At 51.5% G+C, this 24,101-nt stretch overlaps 1 protein-coding gene and 1 pseudogene across 1 annotated transcript; one reads left to right on the forward strand and one right to left on the reverse strand.

Moving 5' to 3' along the window:
• Positions 1 to 13,384: 13,384 nt before the first annotated feature.
• On the reverse strand, positions 13,385 to 15,265 carry LOC138074233 (WW domain-binding protein 11 pseudogene; annotated as a pseudogene).
• A 6,495-nt stretch (positions 15,266 to 21,760) lies between these two features.
• Positions 21,761 to 23,362, forward strand: LOC138070861 (ubiquitin carboxyl-terminal hydrolase 17-like protein 6). Its single transcript, XM_068962155.1, has one exon. The coding sequence runs from the start codon at positions 21,761 to 21,763 to the stop codon at positions 23,360 to 23,362; it is 1,602 nt and encodes a 533-aa protein (XP_068818256.1).
• Positions 23,363 to 24,101: the final 739 nt, after the last annotated feature.

Consider the following 24,101-nt stretch of genomic DNA (forward strand, 5'->3'; position numbering starts at 1 on the left):
AGGAAGGCCCGTCCCCGGCTTCCTGTCCGTCCCGCATCTGTTTGTGAGCTTTGCACCTCCTCCGGGCTCTGGCATCTGTCACCTCCATGCAACACGGTACGGCACGCTAATCCGTGCCTAGTGTGCTAATTTGTGCAGTTTTTTAAAAAGAATTGTCTGCTCGTGTCCTCTGCCCGTTTTCCACTGAGGATTTGTGCTTGCTTCACACTTGCACACGTGATTATAAACACCTGCTTCAGGGGCAGTCCACGACACTGCATTTGATGGTGAAACTCTTTAAACTTCATATTTTGAGTTGGCAGTGACAGGAACACACGTGCTGCCCTGCTGACCTTGTCACTCGAGGAGAACAGGGTTTCTGGAGGCGATTAGCAAGTGAACACTGAGGGTCTCAGTGCATTTGAACTACCCTTGCACCCAAAAAGATTTGAGCCGGTTTTCCATAAAATGCTCCTGTAAATAACTACACGAAAATAGAAATGCATACTGAAAATTACTAGAGAGGGTGAGAAGATGCCGACACCAAAACCACGCCAGAAGCAGGTTCCTGCAGTTGACGTTCAGATTAGTTCTAAAATTTTTAGCTATCAAGGCAAAGACACATCATCCTCAAATGCAAGTGCATTCATTTCTAAATTTGTTGCACCAATGAAGCTTCGGCCCAATTCTCATAAAGACTGGGAAAGTGACTTTAATCCTTCTAGAAAGTATCAGAGACACCATGCTCTCTGGTGTTTAACTTTTTCCAGGCAACGCAGCTCGCTGTGTCCTCTGGCAGCCCTCTGGCTTCATCTGACCTGAGCAGGCACACTGGTTCTTCAAGGGTGATTTTGTTTCTATTTATTTTTGGTTATATTATGTTGGCTTGAAGCACTGAGCAGATCTCCTGGGACAATTAAGCCATGTTCATTAAGAAAGATTTAGCTGCGTCACCAATATTCTTATCTGGGCTCTGAAAGAATGCGGACTATAGCACTATGTGGAAAAGGCTGAGGTCAGGATCGTCTAACAGGAATACTCGCATGAATGGCTGGCAACTTTTTTTTACTAAGAATGAGAATGCATGGCCTCTGTCGCTGCATATTGTATGTTAATTATCACCTTTTTTTAAACTAAAAATGCCTGATTGTTAATGAAAGTAAAGAGACAAGACCCTTGGGTGTTATTAATGGGTCTGAAGAACCCATAATCTGTTGGTATGCTTACATTTTAAAGATCAAAACTTATAATGAAAGCAGATAAGAAAAGAGGCATATTCGTGTTTATCCAATTAAATCAATTTCTCTTTTTTGTCTTTAACTATCACAGGGGTCAAACCCTATGGTTTTCCCAGTAGTCACGTACAGATGTGAGAGTTGGCCCCTAAAGAAGGCTGAACACTGAAAACTGATGCTTTTGAACTGTGGTGTTGGAGAAGACTCTTGAGAGTCCCTTGTACAGCAAGGAGATCAAACCAGTCAATCCTAAAGGAAATCAACCCTGAATATACATTGGAAGGACTGATGCTAAAGCTCCAATACTTTGGCCACCTGATGGGAAGACCTGACTCATTGGAAAAAACCCTGATGCTGCGAAAGACTGAAGGCAGGAGGAGAAAGGGACGATAGAGGAGGAGGAGATGGTTGAATGGCATCACTGACTTAATGGACATGTGTGGGACCCTAAATGGGAAACCTTGAAAAAAGAAGGGCTAGCTTTGCGGTTTAGAGCTAAGATGGCGCCTGGCGGAAGAGATGAGGGTGTGGCCTAAGTTATTTGTTAAAACTTTTGATTGGCGCTCTTGATTTCCATGCACGTGGACAGCGCGTGATCACCATAGACTCTTGTTACAATGAAGCGCATAACGACTTGACCTTTAACGTGATTGGTGCAACTATGGCATATTACAATTTGACCTTTAACTTGATTGGTGCAACCCTCGAAAAACCCCCTTGCTTGCCTGTATAAACCAAGAGTTTGTGGTAATAAAGCGCAACTACTTAGACGGAACCCCGGTCGCGTCTGATGATTGTCTCTCGCTCGAGGAGGGGCTGGGTTGGTGGACAGCAGGCTCACTTCTCCTCGGGACCCCCCGGCTTTGCTGAGGGGAGTTCCACTGCCTCTCTTTCTGCGGAGCGCCCCCTGCAGACATGAACTTGAGTAAACTCTGGGAGATGGAGAAGGACAGGGAAGCCTCACATGCTGCAGTTCATGGGGCTGCAGAGTCAGACATGACTCAGCAAGTGATCAAGCGTCAGCAAACTATGAATCCTGGCCTGAATCGAGTCCATCGGTATTTGTGTAAATAAAGTTTTATTGACACTCAGCCATGCTTGTTGGTCGTATCCCCTGTGCTACTATGAGCTTCAAGGGCAGCCCTAAGCTGCTGTGACCGAGACCACATGGACCTGGAGAAGTTTACACCTGGCCCTTTGCAAGAAACCGTGCTGCCCCAGCTTCATCATGTAGCTTTCATAGCTAATCTAAGATTTTCCTGCACTTACCCTGATCTAGCACTGGAAATACAAAGGTGAGGGAAAGCCCCTCATGGGCTCCCTCAGGCCCTGAGAGAGACACGGTCAGACCCCTCCCACATGAGGCTGAGCACAGTGGTGCTGAGCATAAGGAGCAGAGGGTCCTGGGTGGCACAGAGGGCTGACAGGCTAGTGAGGGGCTGGGGACACCTCTGCTTAGAGTTGCAGGGTGAGCAGGCATTCTCCAGAAGACGATAACAGGCTGGAGCAGAACGTCCCAGTGTCTCAGCTCTGGGGGCAAGGAGAGACCCTGGGGCACTCGAGGAGTGGAAGAGGGGAGCTGGAGCCTGGAGACAGCCTGAGCTCAGGGCAGGACAGAGATGGTAAAGGCTGAGGCTGAGTCCCACAGAGCCAACTGATCATGGTGAGGACATTATTCAGACCAAAAGGAAGTCATGGGAGGTTTTTAGGTGCAGGCCTGATGTGAACAAGATCACTGTGAAGCGTTGCTCCTCGCTGCAGTGGGAAGAGCGGATGGCGGTTCGTGAGCGCTGAGACGGGCGGGTCGTGTCCTGCCGCAGGAGTCCCGGCAGGAGAACATCATCCCTGGACTGAACAGGCTCGGAGCGGCAGAGAGGGGATGACTCTTGCTGCTCATCCCTCCCTCCATCCTTTCATCATCCACATACCCATCTACGCATCCGTGGACCCACACACCGACCACCCTCTGTCCACCCACCCACCCATCCAGCTGTTCATAGTTTCACCACCCACCCACCATCCTCCATCCACCCACCCACCCTCCTCCATCCACCCACTCACCATCCTCCATCCACCCACCCACCATCCTCCATCCACCCGCTCACCCTCCTCCATCCACCCGCTCACCCTCCTCCATCCACCCGCTCACCCTCCTCCATCCACCCGCTCACCCTCCCACCATCCTCCATCCACCCACCCACCCTCCTCCATCCACCCACTCACCATCCTCCATCCACCCACCCACCATCCTCCATCCACCCACTCACCCTCCTCCATCCACCCGCTCACCCTCCTCCATCCACCCGCTCACCCTCCTCCATCCACCCACTCACCCTCCTCCATCCACCCGCTCACCCTCCCACCATCCTCCATCCACCCACCCACCATCCTCCATCCACCCACCCACCATCCTCCATCCACCCACTCACCCTCCTCCATCCACCCGCTCACCCTCCTCCATCCACCCACTCACCCTCCCACCATCCTCCATCCACCCACTCACCCTCCCACCATCCTCCATCCACCCACTCACCCTCCTCCATCCACCCACTCACCCTCCTCCATCCACCCGCTCACCCTCCTCCATCCACCCGCTCACCCTCCTCCATCCACCCGCTCACCCTCCCACCATCCTCCATCCACCCACCCACCCTCCTCCATCCACCCACTCACCATCCTCCATCCACCCACCCACCATCTTCCATCCACCCACTCACCCTCCTTCTACACTCACCCATCCATCCACCCTCCGCCCACCCACCCACCCACCCATCTATCCCCTAGTGCCAACCAGGTCCTCCCACATGAGCTGCCCACATCTGCCCCACATGGCCCTGGCACAGGGCCATGCACCTCTGTGGAGGGGGAAGGGGCTGAGGCGATGGCAGAGACCCAGAGGCTGGTGCTGGCCCTTCACGGACTGGATGGTGTCTGGGGTCAAACTGGAGTGGCCAGAGCCCACGCCTCTGAGGTCAGCCTCTGTGCAGTCCCTGTGGGGACGTGTACTGCAGAAATACAGACCCAGGGCTGACCCCTTTGTCAGAGGCAGCAGGAAATAGGGTGTATCAGAACCAATAGGCTCTACTGTCTGTTGTCGATCAATTATCTATTATCTGTCTAGAGACTGCTTTATGGTAAGGAAATAGCCCACCCAACTGTAGGGCTGGCAAGTAAGAAATCTGCAGGGAAGACCAGCAGCTGGAGACCCGGGGACAAGCTGATGCTGCAGCTGGAGTCACGCTGTGGTTGGGCACAGACCCCTCTTCCTTGGGGAAGCTCAGTGTTTCCTCATAAGGCCTTCAGCTGACTCGAGGAGGCCCCCACGTTATGGAGGATGACCTGCTCTACTCAAAGTCTGCAGACTTAATTATTAGTTCCATCTAAAAACATCTTCATGGTGATGTCTAGGTGGTGTTTGACCCCAAACAGTCCTGCGGTGCTATGGTCTGAATGTTCGTGTCCACCCAAATTCATACATTGGGCTCCTAACCCCCAGAGTAATAGTGTAAGGAGGTGAGGACTTGGGGAGGTGATGAGTCATGAGGATGGGGCCCAGTGAATGGGGTTAGTGCCCTTAGAAAAGAGACCCCAGGGAGGTTACTGGGAGAGGCCAGCATCTGCAACTGTGAGGCCAGCCTTCACAGGAACCCAACTAGGTCAGCACTGTAATCTCAGGCATCCAGCCTCCAGGTTGTGAGACTTAACTGCTGTTTATAAATATCTAGCATATATAGCTTGCCACAGAAAGACACACAGCCTAGCCAAGGTGACATAAAATGAACCATCAGGTATGGGTTTAATTGCCACCCGATTTTTACATTTTCCCAATGGATCAAAAGTTTTCTTTGGGCTGGATTATTCTCCAGCCTGAGGTTGGTACCTTGGCGGGGACACATCAGTGAAGTGTGAGTGACAGGTGGGGGGTGGGTGGTCCAGCCCTACAGCCACGGTCCTTCATGGTGATGCTCTCCTCCAGGACTGAGCTCTGAGCCCTTGGCCACCACCTACGGCCAGCACAGGGCGAGGGGAGGGGAAAGCCTGAGGAGACGCCCACCTGCCTGCACTGGGTGGAAGGGGGCCTGGAGCTGTGTAGCTGGGCCACACTGTCCTGTTCAGAACATCTCACCCCAGTGGTGCCTCTGCAGCCCACGTGGAACAGTGCAGATTCCAGAAGTTATAAACATACTTTGTAGCAGTGACATTTAGAAAGCAGGAGGCGTTTAGCTTGTGCTCACAAAGAGAAGATGCTTTATTGTCGATGATTATCTGTGCTCCTTTTTTTTTTTTTGCCAAGAAATAAAATAGGAAAGTATTAAAACCTTTCCAGTTTTGTATTTTATCTGAGGATTCATCTGTGAAGAAACACTGAATAAATTGTCTTTGCAACCAAAGGAAAGACTCCTTATCTCCTTGCGTTTGGAGTAATTACCCTGTGTCTTGCATTATGGTATTAGGAAATGGACCAGAAAGCATGCTGATTGAATATCATTTTAGAAACAAGCTCATAGGATGTGTTTGGCACCCAGCTCTGCTCACTGAAGCAGTTTGGCAGGAAGGACAGGACCTCTTGAAGGGTGGGAAGTCATGGCTGGAGCCTGGGAAGCCTGCATGCAGACCACATGCTGGTGGGGAGGTTTCCTGAGGCTCTGGTTCCACTGCCATGGACAAGGGTGGGAGCCCGGGAACTCAGAGTAGATCCTCACAGCCCTGGCTCCTAAGCCAAGAGACACAGAAGCACAGAGACAGAGAGAATGAGACAGAGACAGGGAGAGGGGCTCCCAGGGGCTCTGTAACCAGGAGAGCGACCCCATTCGTGGGGCTCCACCCACACGACCTCCGCACCTCCCCAAGGCCCCACTTCTGGACAGCAGGGCCCTGCCCACCGCAGCACAGCTGCGGGTCCGGTGCCTCCCGCTGCCCTTGCCCGAGGCGTGGTGAGAGCCCAGCTGGAGAGGGAAGGCACAGCCCTGTCCCCAAGCTCACGCACGGCTGTGTCCCCAGGGACGCTCTCAGCTCAGTCTGCTCAGTCTGGAATCTGAGATCACGTAATTGAAAGCAGAAAAGCAGATGGTATACACGGAGATGTCAAGGGCTCCTCCCGTGGCTCAGATGGTAAAGAATCTGGCTGCAATGCAGGAGACCCAGGTTCAATCCCTGGGTCAGGAAGATCCCTGGAGAAGGGAATGGCAACACACACCAGTATTCTTGCCTGAATTCCATGGACAGAGGCATCTGTTAGGATACAGTCCGTGGGGTCGCAAGAGTCTAATAAAACTAAACCACGACCCCACCACACCAAGATTTCACCATTATTACACAGTTGAGGGTGTGGGTCTCTCAAAGGAAAAATATATGCAAAGATATATCTGACTTAAATGAAACCATTTTTTGTTTTCAGGGTAAAAAATGTGAGGTGTCAAAACATGCCTGAATTCACATCTGTAAGATCTCTTTTGAGACCTCAGTTTTTCTTGATTATTAAAGCTGTCACTTTAAACAAAGAATTAAACAAGAGATAAAGATTGAAATTTTGCCCACAGGGAAATAAAAGCACTCTGAAAAGGATTAAGGGACTCTTCTCTTCACACTTTGGTCTATTAGGGGCCAGGCGCAGGCGTCTGCTTCTGTGTGCGGGGTGGCCGCAGAGGGTCAGTGGAGACGTGGCCCTGCCTGCGGTCCAGCTCCGCCCAGTGCAGCGGTGTGTCCCGGGTAGCCCAGGCTGGAGAACCGGGCTGGGGGGCTGCGGGTGGGGTGGGGTGGGGGCAGGCCGGTAGGTCGGCCTCACCATCAGGACAGAGACCCTGACTCCCGGAGACAGGACAAGAATCGAGTCACTCTCAGGGGGTGACCGGCTTGGGACCGGGGGCCCAGGACTGGAAGCAGGGGAGGCAGGCAGCTCCCCCTCAGGAGGGGCTCCGGGCAGCGGCCCTGAGGGGGGTCGCCAGGGCTCCTGCCTGGCCTCACACCCTGCGTTCAACCCCAAGGGAGCCGAGGGCTGCCTTCCCTGCGTGTCGATGGCCGCCACCCTCTCCCGGCCCCGCTCCCCAGCCGGGCTTTCCCCCGGGGGATGGGGCGGGGGTCCACTGCGCACGGTCGCCTCCTCCCGGGACAGGCCTTTCCCTGGTAGGGACCAGCCGGCTGGCTGCTCCAAAGCCCCCAGGTGGGCTGGGACTGCTCCCACCCGGGGCAGCGGGGCGGGGAAGGCAGGACCCCGGCTGGACCGCGCAGCCGCCTTGTCACTTCAGTTACTGTCAAGACTCTCCCAGACTCGGAGGCCTGGCCTGGGGTCTCCGTTGTGCTCAGGGTGGCCTGTGCCTCCCCGAGGATTGAGGAGCTGGGGGTTCCCCAGGCACCTGGACTCACCTGGAGCCTGACCGCAGATGCCAGGTCCCCCCAGGCAGGGCCCGCAGGTGGGCGCTCTAGGTGAGACCCGCTGGTGTGGAAGGGATGCGGAGGAGCAGAGTGCAGAGCGGCCTGGGGCCCTCACTTCTCGGGGGCTCACACTAGTGTGTGAAGGCACACTGGTCACTTCCTAGGCCTGTGGAGAATCATAGGGAAAATCCCGCGCCTTGGCGGCTGGTGCTCCTCTAACTGAGTCCGCAAAGGGGCCTCACAAGGCCCTTCTGGCGGAATTCCTTTCTGCTTCTCCAGCAGCTACTCCACATGGCCAGGCTGCCCCACTCCCAGGTTCTTTCCCGACTCAGGCAGCGCAGAAGCCAGTCTCTCCTCTCACAGAGGAGATCGTCTGACCCACTGGCTCCATCTCCTCAGCCTGCAAAGACCTGCAAGCTTTTCCTCCCGGGCATGAGAGGCTGTTTCTGTCTCCTTCTCAAGGATACCTGTCCCGCATCCTCTCCCACCCTGCCCCCATGCTCCTACCGCGGCTGACTCGCATTCTGTCTCTAATTGCACTTTTCAGTTCGGTCGCTGAGTCATGTCCAACTCTTTGCGACCCCGTGGACTGCAGCACACCAGGCTTCCCTGTCCTTCACTGATCCTGAAGTTCGCTCAAACTCATGTTCATTGAGTGGGTGATGCCATCCAACCATCTCCTCCTCTGTCGTCCCCTTCTCCTCCTGTCCTCAATCTTTCCCAGCATCAGGGTCTCCCAGTGAGTCAGCTCTTTGCATCAGGGGGCAAAAGTACTGGTTTCAGCTTCAGCATCAGTCCTTTCAATGAATATTCAGGGTTGATTTCTTTTAGAATTGACTGGTTTGATCTCCTTGCTGTCCAAGGGACTCTCAAGAGTCTTTTCCAAGACTCAGCCTTATTTATGGTCTAGCTTTCACATCCATACATGACTACTGGAAAAACCATAGCTTTGACTATATGGACATTAGTCAGCAAAGTGATGTTTCTGCTTTTTAATATGCTATCTAGGTTGGTCATAGCTTTTCTTCTAAGGAGCAAGGGTCTTTTAATTTCATGACTGCAGTCACCGTCTGCAGTGATTTTGGAGCCCAAGAAAATAAAGTATGTCACTGTTTTCATTGTTTCCCCACCTATTTGCCATGAAGTGATGGGACCAGATGCCATGATCTTAGTTTTCTGAGTGTTGAGTTTCAAGCCAACTTTTTCACGCTCCTCTTTCACTTTCATCAAGAGGCTCTTCAGCTCCTCCACTTTCTGCCATCATTGTGGTTCAGTTCAGTTCAGTCGCTCAGTCGTGTCCGACTCTTTGCAACCCCATGAATCGCAGCATGCCAGGCCTCCCTGTCCATCACCAACTCCTGGAGTTCACTCAGACTCACGTCCATCGAGTCCGTGATGCCATCCAGCCATCTCATCCTCTGTCGTCCCTTTCTCCTCCTGCGCCCAATCCCTCCCAGCATCAGAGTTTTTTCCAATGAGTCAACTCTTCGCATGAGGTGGCCAAAGTATTGGAGTTTCCAGCTTTAGCATCATTCCTTCCAAAGAAATCTCAGGGCTGATCTCCTTCAGAATGGACTGGTTGGATCTCCTTGCAGTCCAAGGGACTCTCAAGAGCCTTCTCCAACACCACAGTTCAAAAGCATCAATTCTTCAGCGCTCAGCCTTCTTCACAGTCCAACTCTCACATCCACACATGACCACAGGAAAAACCATAGCCTTGACTAGACGGACCTTAGTCGGCAAAGTAATGTCTCTGCTTTTGAATATGCTATCTGGGTCGGTCATAACTTTTCTTCCAAGGAGTAAGTGTCTTTTAATTTCATGGCTGTGGTCACCATCTGCAGTGATTTTGGAGCCCCCAAAAATAAAGTCTGACACTGCTTCCACTGTTTCCTCATCTATTTCCCATGAAGTGATGGAACCAGATGCCATGATCTTCGTTTTCTGAATGTGGAGCTTTAAGCCAACATTTTCACTCTCCTCAGTCACTTTCATCAAGAGGCTTTTTAGTTCCTCTTCACTTTCTGCCATAAGGGTGGTGTCATCTGCATATCTGAGGTTATTGATATTTCTCCCGGCAATCTTGATTCCAGCTTGTGCTTCTTCCAGTCCAGCGTTTCTCATGATGTACTCTGCATATAAGTTAAATAAGCAGGGTGACAATATACAGCCTTGACGTACTCCTTTTCCTATTTGGAACCAGTCTGTTGTTCCATGTCCAGTTCTAACTGTTGCTTCCTGACCTACATACAGATTTCTCAAGAGGCAGGTCAGGTGGTCTGGTATTCCCATCTCTCTCAGAATTTTCCACAGTTTCTTGTGATCCACACAGTCAAAGGCTTTGGCATAGTCAATAAAGCAGAAATAGATGTTTTTCTGGAACTGTCTTGCTTTTTCCACGATCCAGTGGATGTTGGCAATTTGATCTGTGGTTCCTCTGCCTTTTCTAAAACCAGCTTGCACATCAGGAAGTTCATGGTTCACGTATTGCTGAAGCCTGGCTTGGAGAATTTTGAGCATTACTTTACTAGCATGTGAGATGAGTGCGATTGTGCTGTAGTTTGTGCATTCTTTGGCATTGCCTTTCTTTGGGATTGGAATGAAAACTGACCTTTTCCAGTCTTGTGGCCACTGCTGAGTTTTCCAAATTTGCTGGCATATTGAGTGCAGCACTTTCACAGCATCATCTTTCAGGATTTGAAAGAGCTCAACTGGAATTCCATCACCTCCACTAGTTTTGTTCGTAGTGATGCTTTCTAAGGCCCACTTGACTTCACATTCCAGGATGTCTGGCTCTAGATGAGTGATCACACCATCGCGATTATCTGGGCCATGAAGATTTTTTTGTATAGTTCTTCTGTTTATTCTGCCACCTCTTCTTAATATCTTCTGCTTCTGTTAGGTCCATACCATTTCTGTCCTTTATTGAGCCCATCTATGCATGAAATGTTCCCTTGGTACCTCTGATTTTCTTGAAGAGATCTCTAGTCCTTCCCATTCTGTTCTTTTCCTCTATTTCTTTGCATTGATCACTGAAGAAGGCTTTCTTATCTCTTCTTGCTATTCTTTAGAACTCTGCATTCAGATGTTATATCTTTCCTTTTCTCCTTTGCTTTTCCTTTCTCTTCTTTCCACAGCTATTTGTAAGGCCTCCCCAGACAGCCATTTTGCTTTTTTGCATTTCTTTTCCATGGGGATGGTCTTGATCCCTGTCTCCTGTACAATGTCACAAACCTCACTCCACAGTTCATCAGGCACTCTATCTATCAGATCTAGGCTCTTAAATCTATTTCTCACTTCCACTGTATAATCATAAGGGATTTGATTGAGGTCATACCTGAATGGTCTAGCAGTTTTCCCTACTTTCTTCAATTTAAGTCTGAATTTGGCAATAAGGAGTTCATGATCTGAGCCACAGTCAGCTCCTGGTCTTGTTTTTGTTGACTGTATAGAGCTTCTCCGTCTTTGGCTGCAAAGAATGTAATCAATCTGATTTCAGTGTTGATCATCTGGTGATGTCTATGTGTAGAGTCTTCTTTTGTGTTGTTGGAAGAGGGTGTTTGCTAGGACCAGTGCATTTTCTTGGCAAAACTCTATTAGTCTTTGCCCTGCTTCATTCCGCGTTCCAAGTCCAAATTTGCCTGTTACTCCAGGTGTTTCTTGACTTCCTACTTTTGCATTCCAATCTCCTATAATGAAAAGGACATCTTTTTTAGGTGTTAGTTCTAAAAGGTCTTGTAGGTCTTCATAGCGGAGAAGGCAATGGCACCCCACTCCAGTACTCTTGCCTGGAAAATCCCATGGATGGAAGAGCCTGGAAGGGTGCAGTCCGTGGGGTCGCTGAGGGTCGGGCATGACTGAGCAACTTCACTTCCACTTTTCACTTTCATGCACTGGAGAGGGAAATGGCAACCCGCTCCGGTGTTCTTGCCTGGAGAATCCCAGGGACGGGGAAGCCTGGTGGGCTGCTGTCTATCGGGTTGCACAGAGTCGGACACGACTGAAGCGACTTAGCAGCAGGTCTTCATAGAACCGTTCAACTTCAGCTTCTTCAGCGTTATTGGTTGGGGCATAGACTTGGATTACCGTGATATTGAATGGTTTGCCTTGGAGACGAACAGAGATCATTCTGTCATTTTTGAGATTGCATCCAAGTACTGCATTTGACTCTTTTGTTGACCATGATGGCTACTCCATTTCTTCTGAGGGATTCCTGCCTGCAGTAGTAGATACAATGGTCGTCTGAGTTAAATTCACCCATTCCAGTCCATTTTAGTTCGCTGATTCCTAGAATGTCGACATTCACTCTTGCCATCTCTTGTTTGACCACTTCCAATTTGCCTTGATTCATGGACCAGACATTCCAGGTTCCTAGGTAATATTGCTCTTTACAGCATCGGACCTTGCTTCTATCACCAGTTACATCCGCAACTGGTATTGTTTTTGCTTTGGCTCCATCCTTTCATTCTTTCCAGAGTTATTTTTCCACTGGTATCCAGTAATGTGTTGGGCACCTACTGACCTGGGGAGTTCCTCTTTCAGTATCCTATCATTTTGTTTTTTCATACTGTTCATGGGGTTCTCAAGGCAAGAATACTGAAGTGGTTTGCCATTCCCTTCTCCAGTGGACCACATTCTGTCAGACCTCTCCACCATGACCCGCCCGCCCTGGGTTGCCCTGAGGGCATGGCTTAGTTTCATTGAGTTAGACAAGGCTGTATTCCTAGTGTGATTGTATTGACTAGTTTTCTGTGAGTATGGTTTCTGTGTGTCTGCCCTCTGATGCCCTCTTGCAACACCTACCATCTTACTTGGGTTTCTCTTGCCTTGGGTGTGGGGTATCTCTTCACGGCTGCTCCAGCAAAGCACAGCCGCTGCTCCTTACCTTGGACTAGGGGTATCTCCTCACCACCGCCCTTCCTGACCTTCAATGTGGGATGGCTCCTCTAGGCCCTCCTGCGCCCATGCAGCCACCGCTCCTTGGACATGAGGTCGCTCCTCCCGGCTGCTGGCCCTGGCCTCGGATGCAGGGTTGTTCTAGATTATTGATGTTCCTACCAGAAATCTTGATTCCAGCTTGTGCTTCATGTAGTCCGGCATTTCACATGATGCACTCTGCGTATAAGTTAAATAAGCAGGGTGACAATACACAGCCTTGATGTAGTTCGATGTTCCATGTCTGGTTCTAACTGTTGTTTCTTTCTTTCTTTTTTTTTTGGTGTAGAACATTTATTTATTCATTCCATGGAACACTCAAAGTTTAGGTCAGAGGGAGTTTTAATCAAAGAATCGTGCATTTTCTTCCCACATATATTGCTTTGTATTAGGAAATGACATTGTGATCCATTTCACTACAATATTGCAAAATATTTACAAGGAAATATTAAAAATAACTCAAACATGAAAGGCAAGATGGGGTGAAATAAATTGGTTTTTCCAGAAATCTCTACTCCAGTGCCCACAGCACACAATAAGAGAGCCAAAACAAGTAACAAAGTTCCCCTTGATCCCAAGTTTCTGAGGAATTGGAGTAGGGGAAGGAATCTGATGAAAATGGTGGTATGAAAGGGGATGGATGTTATTAGCAGCACTGCTTCTATCACCAATTTATTTTGCATGAAATACCCTCTCTTTTATATGCAGTAAATTCTGAACAAGGCTAAACTTTAAGATATTCCTTGGAATGAAATTAAAAATACCCTGACAGTGAAAGCAACTCTTCCACCTAAGCTGAGTAAGAGCCTCTTTCTCCATGAACCACTGATGTGAACAGAAGGCTGATCTAGCATCCAAAGCTGTCACAGCAGCCCTTCCATCTCTTTCATGAAAGCCTCGTGGACATCGTCCTTAGTCTGCACCGACACGGGAACAGATGGGCCAGATTTGGGTGCTGTTTTGGAGAGAGGCACAGCAGAATCATCCTCCGACTTTCTCTGGGCAGCAGCAGCAGCCCCTTTATTCTCCTGACGCGCCCACAGTGCGGCCGGCACGAATTGTGTGATCTCTGCCTTGGGATTAGTGATCTGTGGCTTGGCACTGACGGTTGCCATGGCTTTTGTCTCGATGGTGGCTGCGCTTGTGTCATCTGCCTTGGGTCACTGGATCAAGTTGAGGGGAGCACTTAGAACCCCCGGCTTGGGTAAGGGAGCTGGTGGGAAGAGCCCTGGTGGGGCAGGTCCAAGAGGAGGCACCAGAGGTGGGCGCATCATGCCAGGACGGGGTGGAGGGATACCTGGAGGTGCAGGGGGAGGTAGCCGTGGTGGGGGTCCCCGAGGAGGAGGGCCAGGAGGCGGACCTGGGGGTGGACCTGGAGGTAAAAAGCGGGGCAGAGGCCCTCAGAGTCCTGGCACTCCAGGCAGTCTCAGGAACGGAGGAGCTCCTGGATGTGGTCCAGGAGGAAGGCCTGCAGGTGGTCCAGGTGGCCGTAAAGGTGGAGCAGGTGGTGGTCCAAGCGGAGGTGGTCCTGGCATGGGGGGTGCTTGTATCTGAGACGGAGCAACAGACTGTGGAGGGGCTTTGCTGCCGGGAAGCTGCAGACGTGCTGTCAGAGAGAGATTCCTCCTTATGCTGTTTCTGTGATTGCTTTTCCGCTTTGGGATCATCCCAATCTTCGTCATCATCCTCTGAAAATTCCTCGACTTCTCGTCCCTCCTCAGGGATTTCCTGACCTGCCATTCGAACCTTCATGGCTAGGAGAGGAGTCAGCTCCTTCGTGTTCTTCTTCTTCCTAGATTTTCCAGGCACATCTGCAAACCGTGCAATGAGACCTGGTTTTTCTCTTTCTTCACTGTTGTCTCTCTCTGTGTCATCACGGTGCACAAATGCATCCCCTTCACTTTCTCCATCTGATCTGTCACTGTCACTGTCTTCAGGACTGTCGTCATGCTTATCCTGGTCCGTGTCTTCAGGATAGCCATCGTCTTCACTGGAGCTAGAAACATCATCGTCATGACCCCGCTGAGCAAGTTCAGGACTATATAACACGTCTTCATCTCGCCTCCGAGCGGGAAGATCCAGGGCAAAGCCCACTTTGCAGCCATACATTTGTAAGACTTGAGGAGGAGGTGGACCCGGGGAAGGACCTGGAGGTTTCCTGCCAGGGGGCAAACGTGGAACGCCACGTCCAAGAAGAGGAAGCATAGAAACTGCCCGAGTTGGAGGTCCATAGGCTGAGGTCTTCTTAAGGATGGAGGGTGGCTGGGCCCCAGGAAGTGGAATGTCCTGGATCAAGATGTTGGAAGGAGCATGCGGCATGTCTGGCAGAGGAATACTCTCCACTTCCACATGCTGAGCATTCTTGACAGCATCAAACCGTTGGCTAAGTTGAGCCCTCTCCTGTTCATGTTCTACTAGCTTTCTGAATTCTTTGTAAAAACCTGGATTCTCTTTCTCATAGAGTCATAGAATACGTTCAAATGCTTCACGTAGCTTTTTACACTGCTCTTTCAGCACTTTCCCATTTAACTGTGGCTGCTGCACTGGGTCAAACTCCATTTCATCCAGTTTTTCCATGTCCCGGATAATTCGTTTGGGATCCTTCATTTTTAAAACTGCAGCTCGTGCCATGGTGCGCTGCCTCTTGTTCTTCTTGAAGCCTCTTTCCGAGCTTCTTTTCTGGCTCGGTCTGCAGGGTTCGTGATATTCCCACTTTTGGTGGAGGAAGTGGCTCTCTGCCCCATGTTGACAATGTGTTTCATTTACTTGCTTGTTTAAAAAATAAAACCTAAAACACGCTTCTGCTGGGCTCCTGGGGCTGAGAGAAGCGGGGAGGGCATGAATCTCGGCCCGTTTGATTTCGTAAGGGCCTTCCCCTCTGCTTTTCAGTCAACCATCCAACCACCGCCATCCTGAAACTTCCTGTTGCTTCTTGACCTACACACAGATTTCTCAGAAGGCAGGTGAGGTTGTCTGGCATTCCCATGTCTTTAGGAATTTTCCACAGTTTGTTATGATCCACACAGTCAAAGGCTTTAGTGTAGTCAATAAAGCAGACATTTTTCTGGAATTCCCTTGCTGGGAATGGTCCAACGGATGTTGGGAATTTGATCTCTGCTTCCTCTGCCTTTTCTAAATCCAGCTTGCACATCTGAAAATTTTTGGTTCACATACTGTTGAAGCCTAGCTTGGAAGATTTTGAGCATTACTTTGCTAGTGTGTGAAATGAGTACAATTGTGTGGTAGTTGGAACATTCTTTATCATTGCCCTTTTTTGGGATTGGAATGAAAACTGACCTTTTCCAGTCCTGTGGCCACTGTTGAGTTTTCTAAATTTGCTGGCATATTGAGTGCAGCACTTTCACAGCATCATCTTTTAGGATTTGAAAGAGCTCAGCTGGAATTCCATCACCTCCACTAGCTTTGTTTGTAGTAATGCTTCCTAAGTCCCACTTGACTTCACACTCCAGGATGTCTGGCTGTAGGTGAGTGACCACACCATCGTGTTTGTTTGGATCATTAAGACCTTTTTAGTACAGTTCTTCTGTGCATTGTTGCCACCTCTTCTTAATACCTTCTGCTTCTGTTAGATCCATACCATTTCTGTCCTTTATTGGGCTCATTTTGCATGAAATGTTCCCTTGGTATCTCTAATTTTCTTGAAGAGATCTCTAGTCTTTCCCATTGGATTGTTTTCCTCTATTTCTTTGCATTGCTCAATTAAGAAGGCTTTCTCTCTCCTTGCCATTCTTTGAAACTCTGCATACAGATGGGTGTATCTTTCCTTTCCTCTTTGCCTTTCGTTCCTCTATCTCAGCTTTACTCAGCACTTCTCAGTAAACATGGGCATTTGCACAGGACACTTCTTCCCACCCATGCCTCCAGCCACCGTCACGGCTGGCAGTCTGGCTGACAGCCAGGCCAGGAGAACATCAGTCCATGCCCCTCAGCCCCTGGTTCCAGGTAGAACCTGAGCAGCTCTGGTCCCCAAGCCCCTGCCTCCATGGGGGATAATGTTCTATACGCTGGCCTACACTGCAGGTCCTTGCCTCACTGTGTAGTGTCATGCCTAAGGTCTTGTTCATAGCCTGGCTCCATGGCCAGCCTGTGTCCACCCTTACAGCTTTGTGGATGCTCTCTGGTGTACACACTCACTCATCCACCCGCCACCCACCTTGCTTCTAGCTAAACTCAGGAGGTTTGTGTTTTCTAGACAATGTCCACTTGAAATATGTGTTTGACCTTTAAGGCCTTCAAAGTGACCTGCAAAAGATCACAGACACACAAATGGGGGAAACACAATGATGACATTTAGCTACTAAATCAAAGAGCAAAGGAAAAGAAAGGGGGTTTTAGGAAATTTGTCTATCATCCATCTCTCACTCATCATGCACCATCTGTCATCTAACAATCTATTCAGCAACCCATCTGCCTATCCACCTCTGCTCCTGACCAGACACCTCTATACACCCACCATCTAATAACTGTGCCAGAAGCTTCTGGATAATTCCACTCTGATGCTTTCTGAAGGCCCTTATACACCCACCCCACCCCTGCCCCAACCTCTCCTTGACTTGACGTGCTGGAGGGTGTTGGTAGCCCAGGTGTGCAAAGTGCAGGGGAGATGGATGTTGCCCAGAGTCTCCCCTACCCTCTGGGATGGTGGTGCTGCCCTAGCTGGAGGCCTTGAGGCACCTCAGGGAGCCTGGCCCCTCTGCAGACAGGCTTCTGTGATGTATCAGGTTCGCTTCCCTTGGGTCATTCCCACATTCTTCCCGGGGTGTGTAGTTCCCACGGGAAACTGAGCTGAGGGTGAGAGCTCAGCCTCCTGGAAACCCTGGGACAGGAGGTCCAGGTTGAGGCCTGCACTCAGACACCAGGGTTCCCCAACCATGGAGCCTGCCATGGACAGGGTCCACACCAGTCACGTGCCCTCAGCCACACCAGACTCAGCCAGGAGATGGCAGCCGATGGTCCCGGCAAGGGAGGGTCAGAGGCACAGCCAGACCTAGCCGCGTCTGTTACTCACCTGCAGGAGAGCCTCATCTGCCTCCCAGGCGGCTCCTAGCATTGCCCAGTGTGCTCGGACAGAAGCCAGAAAATATGTTCTCAGTTGGAACAGGCTCTATTATTTATGAAGTTCTATTTAATATTTGAAAATCAAAAGCTTGGAAAGAAAACATCCAACAGGGTCTCAGGGTAAACAAACAGGCCCTCTGATGCCACGCTTCGGGGCCTCAGCCGTGGGGTTGGAGTGGGGCCCATGGGAGGCAGCAGAGGCCTCGGGAGGTGGGAGAGCCTGTGCTGACACCCAGGTGAGCCTCCCAGGGTCTGTGTCAAAACTAAACACTCCAAGTTAACTTTTGAAACTCACAGCACCCCTCATGGGTAAGGACTTTTGCATTTAATTTAGAAAAATTTACTCCTAGTCCTAAATACTACATCAATTTTCTTTACAAAGCGGAAGAAAGTACTTGTGGAGGCTGGAGCCGAGGCTGCTGGCCTCTATGTGAGTGTAGCTCCGAGATAACTAACCAGTGTGTCTACACTGGGGCAGGCTTATCTCCACCGGTATAGGTGGTCTACACGGGGGCTGGCGTGACTACACCGGGGCAGGTGTGTCTACACTGGGTCAGACACAACTATAGGAGGGCAGGCATGTCTACGCTGGGGCAGGCACCTCTCCACGAGGGCAGGCAGGTCTCCCCGGGGCAGGTCCTTCCCTTGCTTGCTGTACATTCTTTCGCAGGAGTTCTGCGTTTGGGGAAAGTTTAAAGCTACATCTTCCAGACAAATGAGAGCCAGCCGAGGTTGGATGCAGCTCGCGGGATGTTGAAAAGCTCCCAGGCCCCGCAGGACCAGCGGGCAGCTGAGCCAGGCTACAGCGCTGATGGTGGTGCTGCGCTCAGGAGGGAGGTCGCAGTGTGTCCACTGCCAGAGACAACCTAGGGCTCCAGGACCACTCTGGCCACCGTGACCGCCCTTGGCATGGAGGAGCCCTGAGCAGGCAGGCGGCAGACAGAGCCACCTGTGGGGGTGTGGCCTTTGGGAAGGAGGCTGACACCCCCAGGGAGTGGGCTGGCCCTCCCCTGCAGGTCGCCCCGCAGACCCGCAGACTGAGGGTGGAGCACGGGGAACCAAGGTTCCCGGGGCACCGTGAGCCCCTCCTGCCCTTGGCGCACCCACCTCCACTCCCATCCCCACCCCAACCCACCCTACCAGCACAGTTCAGATGCCCATTCTGTGTCTAAACTCTGAACCTGCTCCTTCTTCCATCCTGCCTCCCACCTCCCCCAGGCCACCTCCCAAAGACACTGGGGTCCCTTGGGGGTGGGGTGAATGGGCCCCCCCACGGGCTGCAGCCACGAGGAGGCATTTGGCCTCAGCCGGAAGCCCCTCCAGGTCACACGGAGACCTTCATGCTTCATCCAGCTCGGCATTTCTCATGATGTACTCTGCATATAAATTAAATAAGCAGGGTGACAATATACAGGCATGACGGACTCCTTTTCCTATTTGGAACCAGTCTGTTGTTCCATGTCCAGTTTTAACTATTGCTTCCTGACCTACATACAGATTTCTCAAGAGGTCAGGTGGTGGTATTCCCATCTCTTTCAGAGTTTTCTACAGTTTATTGTGATCCACACAGTCAAAGGTGTTGGCATAGTTAATAAAGCAGAAATAGATGATTTTTTGGAACTCTCTTGCTTTTTCTATGATCCAGCGGATGCTGGCAATTTGATCTCTGGTTCCCCTGCCTTTTCTAAAACCAGCTCGAAAATCTGGAAGTTCATGGTTCACATATTGTTGAAGGCTGGTTTGGAGAATTTTGAGCATTACTTTACTAGTGTGTGAGATGAGTGCAGTTTTGCAGTAGTTTGAGCATTCTTTGGCATTGCCTTTCTTTGGGATTGGAATGAAAACTGACCTTTTCCAGTCCTGTGGCCACTGCTGAGTTTTCCAAATTTGCTGGCATATTGAGTGCAGCACTTTTGCAGTATCATCTTTTAGGATTTGAAATAGCTTTGTAGGACTGGCTGAAGAAGCACAAGCCCTATTTGCTGCATAAAAACCAGTACAGACCTACACATATAAAGATTAAGTAAGGAGGGAAAGATTATCCCACACAATGAAAATCAAAAGAGGTGGAGTGGCAAATTGTTATATCAAATTTAAAATAACAAAAGACACTGCAAGTTAAATGACATTTCAGTTGAAGAAGAAAATTGTTAACATATGCACTCAAAAGTATATACCTACAGAGACACAAAGGGGAAACTCGAGTAACTAAAAAAGAAACACCTACACCAATAAGGATCAAAACAGAAAAACCCTTTACACAAACTGGGATGTAAATGGTATCTTCAGTACATAGCACCCAAATGGGAATAATTATTAGGTGCATAATTTTACAGAAGTCAATTTGGGGATCACTTAGTAAATTTAATAAAATTTTGTATCAAGATATTTTTGACCAACATGTGAGCAAAGGCATTAAGTACAGAAAAGGGGCACCAAAAACAATGATGAAAGTTACTGGAAAAAAGGGGAATCAAAAAATTCATAGCTGATAGACAGACTAAAGGGAAACTAAAAGCCCCTAACAACGGATAAAGCAATCTCAATAACCAGAAAAGAGCTCAGAGCAAAGAAAGAAATGAAAAGGATTTAAAGTTAAAGGTAATAAAAAATAAAGACAATAATGAAGAAAGCAAATAAACAAAACTGTACTTGAGGATTACAGAAACAGTAAGATCACAATGAATCAGGACTATTTGACGTAAATGACAACTTCAGGAGAAAAGGATATGAGTTTAATAAGTTCAACCTCAAAGAATGAAAGATATCCAGAAGCTGTAACAAAAATTACCAAGCTCTGAGACCCCCAAATGTGGTGAAACTCTCCTGAAAGAAAAAGGCTGGTCTTCACAGGTGAATTCTTCAGGTCACTTTGAAAGCTCTTAGAATGCATGTGTAGAAACAGCTCCCAAAACAAGGCACAATCTGTCCTGGCCAATGGCCACAAATTTAGAATATTACAGGAAATACACAGATGAAAATAGATCAAATTCAACAATAATATAGAACAAAAACGCAAATACACATACTAATCAAGTTTTAAGAGAGGCCACAGATCCTTCTAACAATCTCAACATACTTTTTGGAGTAAACTACAGCAATAATCAGAAGAAAAGAATGAATGCAGGTTGGAAAAAGGAAACAGTGGGACAGGAAACCCTTGAGATGCCATCAAAATTGTGTTTAAGTTAATGAAGCAAAATGTCCCAGGATAGAAATATAGCAGAAGTCTCTTTTCCAAATTGCCCTTAATGAAGAGAAACAATTAAGAATCAAATCACATTACCAATTACAACATAATAATACAGCTAGGGAAAAAGGAGCTGTGAGGGAGAGACGAAAATTCCATGCTCCAGGGTGGGAGAATAAAATACTGTGGAAAATGTTATATATAACCTCAAACAATTATCATGGGCAATTTTTCACAAGACTTAAGGCAACGGAGACATAAAAGGAGCTGAAGCAATGAATCCAAAGTTGCAGCAAGACTATGCCTTTCGGAATGAGCTCGCTTTGGGGCTTGGCCAACGGCCCTGAAGGGGGAAAAGCACATGTGCCCCTCTCCCGGCAGCTTTTGGTGCCAGGACCCTGAACGCTAGGAGAGTGTCCAGTGAGAAAGCATAGAAATCGGAGTGGACCTCACTGGAGAGCAAAGTTGAGGCAAGGGTTTCTTGTTGTGTGGGGAGGGGCTGTCCTCTGGCAGGGGTCTGGGGTGGGGAGACCCCTAAAGGGGGGAGGGTAGGTGGGCAGACATATGTTTGCACAAGTGTGTTAGGATGTGAATGGTGAGCCCACGGCATTCCTCTGCAGCGCGCATTTGTGTGCTGAACTTGGAAGGCCCACAGTGAATCTCTAGCGGGCAAGGCTGGAAGGCCCAACGGCCCCGAATCATTTGCATCCGGAACCCTTTGGTCCCGGGGGCCAGGTCGGAAGTGCGTGCGGGGCTTCGTCACGGGGAATTCCCCGAGAAAAGTGTCGGTGGTTGGATGGCGGGAGTGGGAGTGGGCAGGCCCTCGGCCGCCTCGGCGAATGAGGAGCTTGCACGTGCGGGGGTGGGGCTGTGGGAAAGCCCCCGAAGGACCGAGGGGGCGGGGCCAAGGCCCTTTTTGGAGACGACGGTGTGAGGGAAGGAGGCATCGGCGTGCAGCTGCAGGTAGGAGATGGAAACCCTCGTGGGCCTTGTTTGCAGAGCCCCGGGGGCTGCTTCTGAGCACGGGGGAGGTGCGTGTCCGGCTCCCTTCAACGTCTTAGCCGGAGGGCAAGGTTGTCGGGCCAGCGCCGCTGGTGCGGATGCCCTTCGGGGACCCTCTGTCCCCGAGGGGCCGTCGCCGACAGTCGGGCGCCCCCAGCGGGGTGACTTGGCTCCTGGGTCAGTGGGGCTGGCGCCTGGCCAGAAAGTCGCCCTGAGTTGGAGGGGGCCGTGGGGGGCGGGCGCTGGGCTTCAGAATCTGGGGAACACCTGCTACGTGAATGCGGCGCTGCAGTGTCTGAGCCACACGCCACCCCTGGCCAGCTGGCTGGTGTCCCGGCAGCACGCCACCCTCTGTGCGGCCGGCAGCCCCTGCACGCTCTGTGCCATGCGAGCTCACGTGACCCGAGCCCTCCTTCACGCGGGAGAGGTGATCCGGCCCCGCAAGGACCTGCTGGCGGGCTTCCACAGACACCAGCAGGAAGATGCCCACGAGTTTCTGATGTTCACTCTGAATGGCATGCAGCAAGGGTGCCTGAGTGCACCCCAGCCGTCGGGCCACGCCTCCGAGGACACCAGCGTCGTCCGTCAGATCTTCGGCGGGACGTGGAGGTCTCGGATCCAGTGTCTCCACTGCCTCGGTGTCTCGGACACGTTCGACCCTTATCTGGACGTCAGCCTGGATATCACGGTGGCTCAGAGTGTGGAGCAAGCTCTGAGAGAGCTGGTGAAGCCCGAGAAGCTGGAGGCGGAAAATGCCTATGACTGTGGCGTTTGTCTCCGGAAGGTGCCTGCCACCAAGAGGTTGACTTTGCACAGCACGTCCCAGGTCCTGGTGCTGGTGCTGAAGCGGTTCACACAGCTGAGCGGGGCCAAAAGGGCTCAGGAGGTGCGCTATCCCCAGTGCCTGGACGTGCAGCCCTACACATCTGAGGGGAAGGCAGGGCCACTGGGCTACGTGCTCTATGCCGTGCTGGTGCACTCCGGGTGGAGCTGTGAGCGAGGACACTACTTTTGTTACGTCCGAGCGGACAACGGCCAGTGGTATAAGATGGACGATGCCAAGGTGACCGCCTGTGACGAGACTGCTGCCCTGAGCCAGAGCGCCTACGTCCTGTTCTACGCCCGGGAGGGTGCGTGGGAAGGGGGCGCTGGGCGAGGGGCAGCGGCCCCCCTCGGGGCTGACCCCACAGACCCCGGGCAGCCTGCAGGAGACGCCAGCGGCAGAGCTCCTGGGTCGCAGGAGTCCCCGGGGGACACAGAGGCCGAAGGGATGAGCTTAGAGCAGTGGAGACGCCTGCAAGAACACCACCGACCGAAGCCGGCCTTGGAGCTGCGCAAGATCCAGGCTGCCCTGCCTGCCGGCGCAGTCGTGATTCACCGGTCCAGACACGGAGATGGGAGAAACCGCCCGCCGCCCGCACAGGAGCACCACCGGCTCGACCGGCCCAGCACGGACAGCCCGCTTCCGGGGCCGACGGACGTCGGCCACGGCCCTCGCGCCAGCGGGAGGGCCAGAGCGACCAAGGGGAGGAACAAGAAGCCGCGGCCATCTCTGGGGCTGTGGCGGTAGGCCGGCTCTGACGCACGTGCGTGCAGACGCCCAGGCACACTCTGCGTGCGGCACGCCCTGGGCGACGCAGCAAGAGGGCCGCCGAGGAGCGAGTTCCTCTCTGGCGGTGAGGACGATGCGGCCTCCTGGGCAAAGGCGGGGCCTGGAGTGAGCCCGGGGTCTCGGTGTTCCCTGGGAACGGGTTCGTTCCTGAGCGGCTCAGCCCTCGAGGGCTGGCTCTGCTGGGAAGTCGCCGGAGCGAATGGGGTGCGTGAGCGGGTCTGAGCACGGTGCGAGGGCCTGCCACTTCTGCGAGGGTGGGAGAGTCCTGTCTGGTTGGGACTCTGGGTGTGGCTTTGCCTTTCTTCCCCCGTCTCCAGTCCCTGGCCGCACCGCCGGCCTCTGGTGAGTGACGCGGCCTGGAGACGCCTCACAGAACGCTCACAGCCGGCCGAGCAAGGAGACGATCTCCGGAGCCCTTCGGCGGGGAGGTGCAGGGAAGAGCGGGTGCAGGTCCACGCACCGTGTGCTTCCGGCCGGCCAGGCTCTCGAAAATGCCCCAAACGTCGAGCAGCGTCCGGGGGGAAGAAGGGCCAGCAGTCTTTATGGGTGGCTGCCCTCGGGAGGCCTCGTGCTACTAGGCAGTGTCCGGCAGGAATGAGGCGGGGATCCGTGCGTCCCCGGCAGGACGCTGGTCCGCACAGTTCCCTGGGGCTCCATTTCCGGTGCAAGGAGCATGCTGGAGAAGCGCCGAGTGCCA

This window comes from Capricornis sumatraensis, chromosome 2 (assembly GCF_032405125.1).
Source record: "Capricornis sumatraensis isolate serow.1 chromosome 2, serow.2, whole genome shotgun sequence".
Classification (NCBI taxonomy): Eukaryota; Metazoa; Chordata; class Mammalia; order Artiodactyla; family Bovidae; genus Capricornis; species Capricornis sumatraensis.